The following is a 2,122-nucleotide window of genomic DNA, read 5'->3' as shown; positions in this document are numbered from 1 at the left end:
CGTCCCGTCAAAAGGGAGATGTTAAAGATTTACGTTGGGCAGCGGCTGCGGCCCTCTTTAAGGGCTCGCGCATGACCTCACCTGTCATTCCCGACGCGCTGCCTCCTCCGTCTCTGGACTCCTCGCGCCACTTCTGTTCTCATCCGGATGAGCTTTGTAACCGTTTATCTGCTTCAGTAGCGGCTTCGGTCCCTCCGAAGGAGCGTGAGGAGCTCACGTAGCACTCCCAGCTCACTCCACCTCCCCCCCTTTTTTTTTTGCCTCTGGACCGTCCACATCAGTTCGATTTTGATCCAAACGAACTTGTTAACGCTTTTTATTTAACTGATGGCTGCAGTCCTCCCAAAGAGCTGACGCAGGGCCTCACGTATCACCCCCGGACACTCTCTTGCTCGTCTCTGGATTGGTTTGTGTCACTTTAACCGGTGGCCGCAGTCCCCCCGGAGGCTGTTCAGGGTCCCGTATGTCCCCCTGTACACACACTCCTCTTGTCCCTCGGCCGGCTTGCACCCCTTTGGTTTTCACGCACACGAGGGTCTCCCTTGTGTATTTAACCGCCGGCTCCCGTGACTGGCAGGGGTCACGCCGTCTCGGATGTCTGCCTCGCTGTGCTCCCACCTCTTCTCTCTCTGGAGTACCTGGTGTCAGTTTTGTTTCCATCCAAGTGGGGATTTGAAACACGCATTTAACCCATGGCTGCTTTCCTCCCTAAAGCTCATGGCATGGGCCCATACGTGCTTCCCTGCCTCCCAGGTTCTCCTTCACCGTCCCGCATCGCCCTTCCCCACAATCCCCTCTGCTAGCCTCCGTGGGAGGATGGGGGTGTAGACGAGTCACAGTCGAACCCCAGGGCCGGCCAGGGCCCAGCCTCAGGTCTCAGCTGCTGTCGGGTGTCAGGGCGGGGCCCGGGCCGTGTGTCCTGCTGTCGAAGTCGTGCTGCCCTCCGCATCTGCTGGCCAGTGGGGTGGGGGAGGCGGGCCCCCGCGTGTTTTCATTTATTTATTGTTTGCTGTCTCTGCAGATTCAGGCCTCAGCAGCCCCCTCAGGGAGCCGGGGTTACACTTGGAAAGTTAGTTCCTGTCTCTGTTCTCGGCTTCCTTTCGCCCCCATTTGTTTCCATCTTTGGTTTCTCCATCCTGCCTCCTGTCTCTGTCGGCGCGTCCACGCCCCCAGCTCTGCCCACCTACCCTGCACTGGCTCCTCGAGGAGGGTGGGGTGTGGTCTGTGGGCCCTTCGGTGGCTGGCTGTGGCCGTGTGTATGTGTGTGCGTGTGTGTGCGTGCGGTGGGACAGCCGTGACCACGAGTCTGTGGCAGGGGTGTGGCTGAGACGTATACGTGTCCGGGAGATGCCCACGTGACAGGCTGGCCCTGAAGGGAAGGCCGCTTAGATGTAGGCTCGTGAGGAGCCCCCGAGGTGGCAGGGTACACACGGGGACCAGGAATCTCCTGGCTTACCCCTCCGTGCCCGGGCTCCGGGAGAGCGTGGGGGTTCGCAGACCGGGAGAGGGGAACCAAGCCCTCCCAGCAGCTCCCCGGGGTCCGGAGCCCTCGGCAAGAGAGGCGCGTGGCACCCGCTGCCCCCGTCTCCCCCCGTGCGCTCACACACACACGGCGGCCCTCCTCAGCCCCTCCTCCACCTGTCAGAGACCCTTCTAGGGCAGACGGGGGTGCCAGGCTCTGCCCACCCAGGGATGGGTCCCCGAAGCCCAGCCGGCTGCGTCTCCCGTCTCTGCCACCGCCTGCTTCTCGCCACGACGCACCGAGAGCTCGCTCTCTGGGGCGGACGTGATCCTGGAAGCTTCCACCTCTAGACCGCCAGGCCTGGGGTCCCAGCCCTCACACAGCCACCCTGAGCCCGCCCGCCCGCTGCGTCCCACCTGCCCACCCAGGGATGGGTCCCCGAAGCCCAGCCGGCTGCGTCTCCCGTCTCTGCCACCGCCTGCTTCTCGCCACGACGCACCGAGAGCTCGCTCTCTGGGGCGGACGTGATCCTGGAAGCTTCCACCTCTAGACCGCCAGGCCTGGGGTCCCAGCCCTCACACAGCCACCCTGAGCCCGCCCGCCCGCTGCGTCCCACCCGCCCGCACTCCCTCCTAACTGCAGCTCAGCCATCGCGGACTC

At 63.6% G+C, this 2,122-nt stretch overlaps 1 protein-coding gene across 1 annotated transcript in view; it reads left to right on the top strand.

Moving 5' to 3' along the window:
• LOC102481864 (protein tyrosine phosphatase receptor type S) overlaps nucleotides 1–2,122 on the top strand; it is a 44,527-nt gene that overhangs the window by 32,706 nt on the left and 9,699 nt on the right. The window contains exons 19-20 of the mRNA XM_006171864.2: nucleotides 1,022–1,069; nucleotides 1,174–1,256. Of these exons, the coding sequence (XP_006171926.1) occupies nucleotides 1,022–1,069; nucleotides 1,174–1,256 (131 nt within the window). The remainder of the gene's footprint in view (nucleotides 1–1,021; nucleotides 1,070–1,173; nucleotides 1,257–2,122) is intronic.

The sequence above is a fragment of the Tupaia chinensis genome, unplaced genomic scaffold (assembly GCF_000334495.1).
Source record: "Tupaia chinensis unplaced genomic scaffold, TupChi_1.0 Scaffold149964_2, whole genome shotgun sequence".
NCBI classification, from domain to species: Eukaryota; Metazoa; Chordata; class Mammalia; order Scandentia; family Tupaiidae; genus Tupaia; species Tupaia belangeri.
This window is presented reverse-complemented; position numbering and strand designations above follow the sequence as displayed.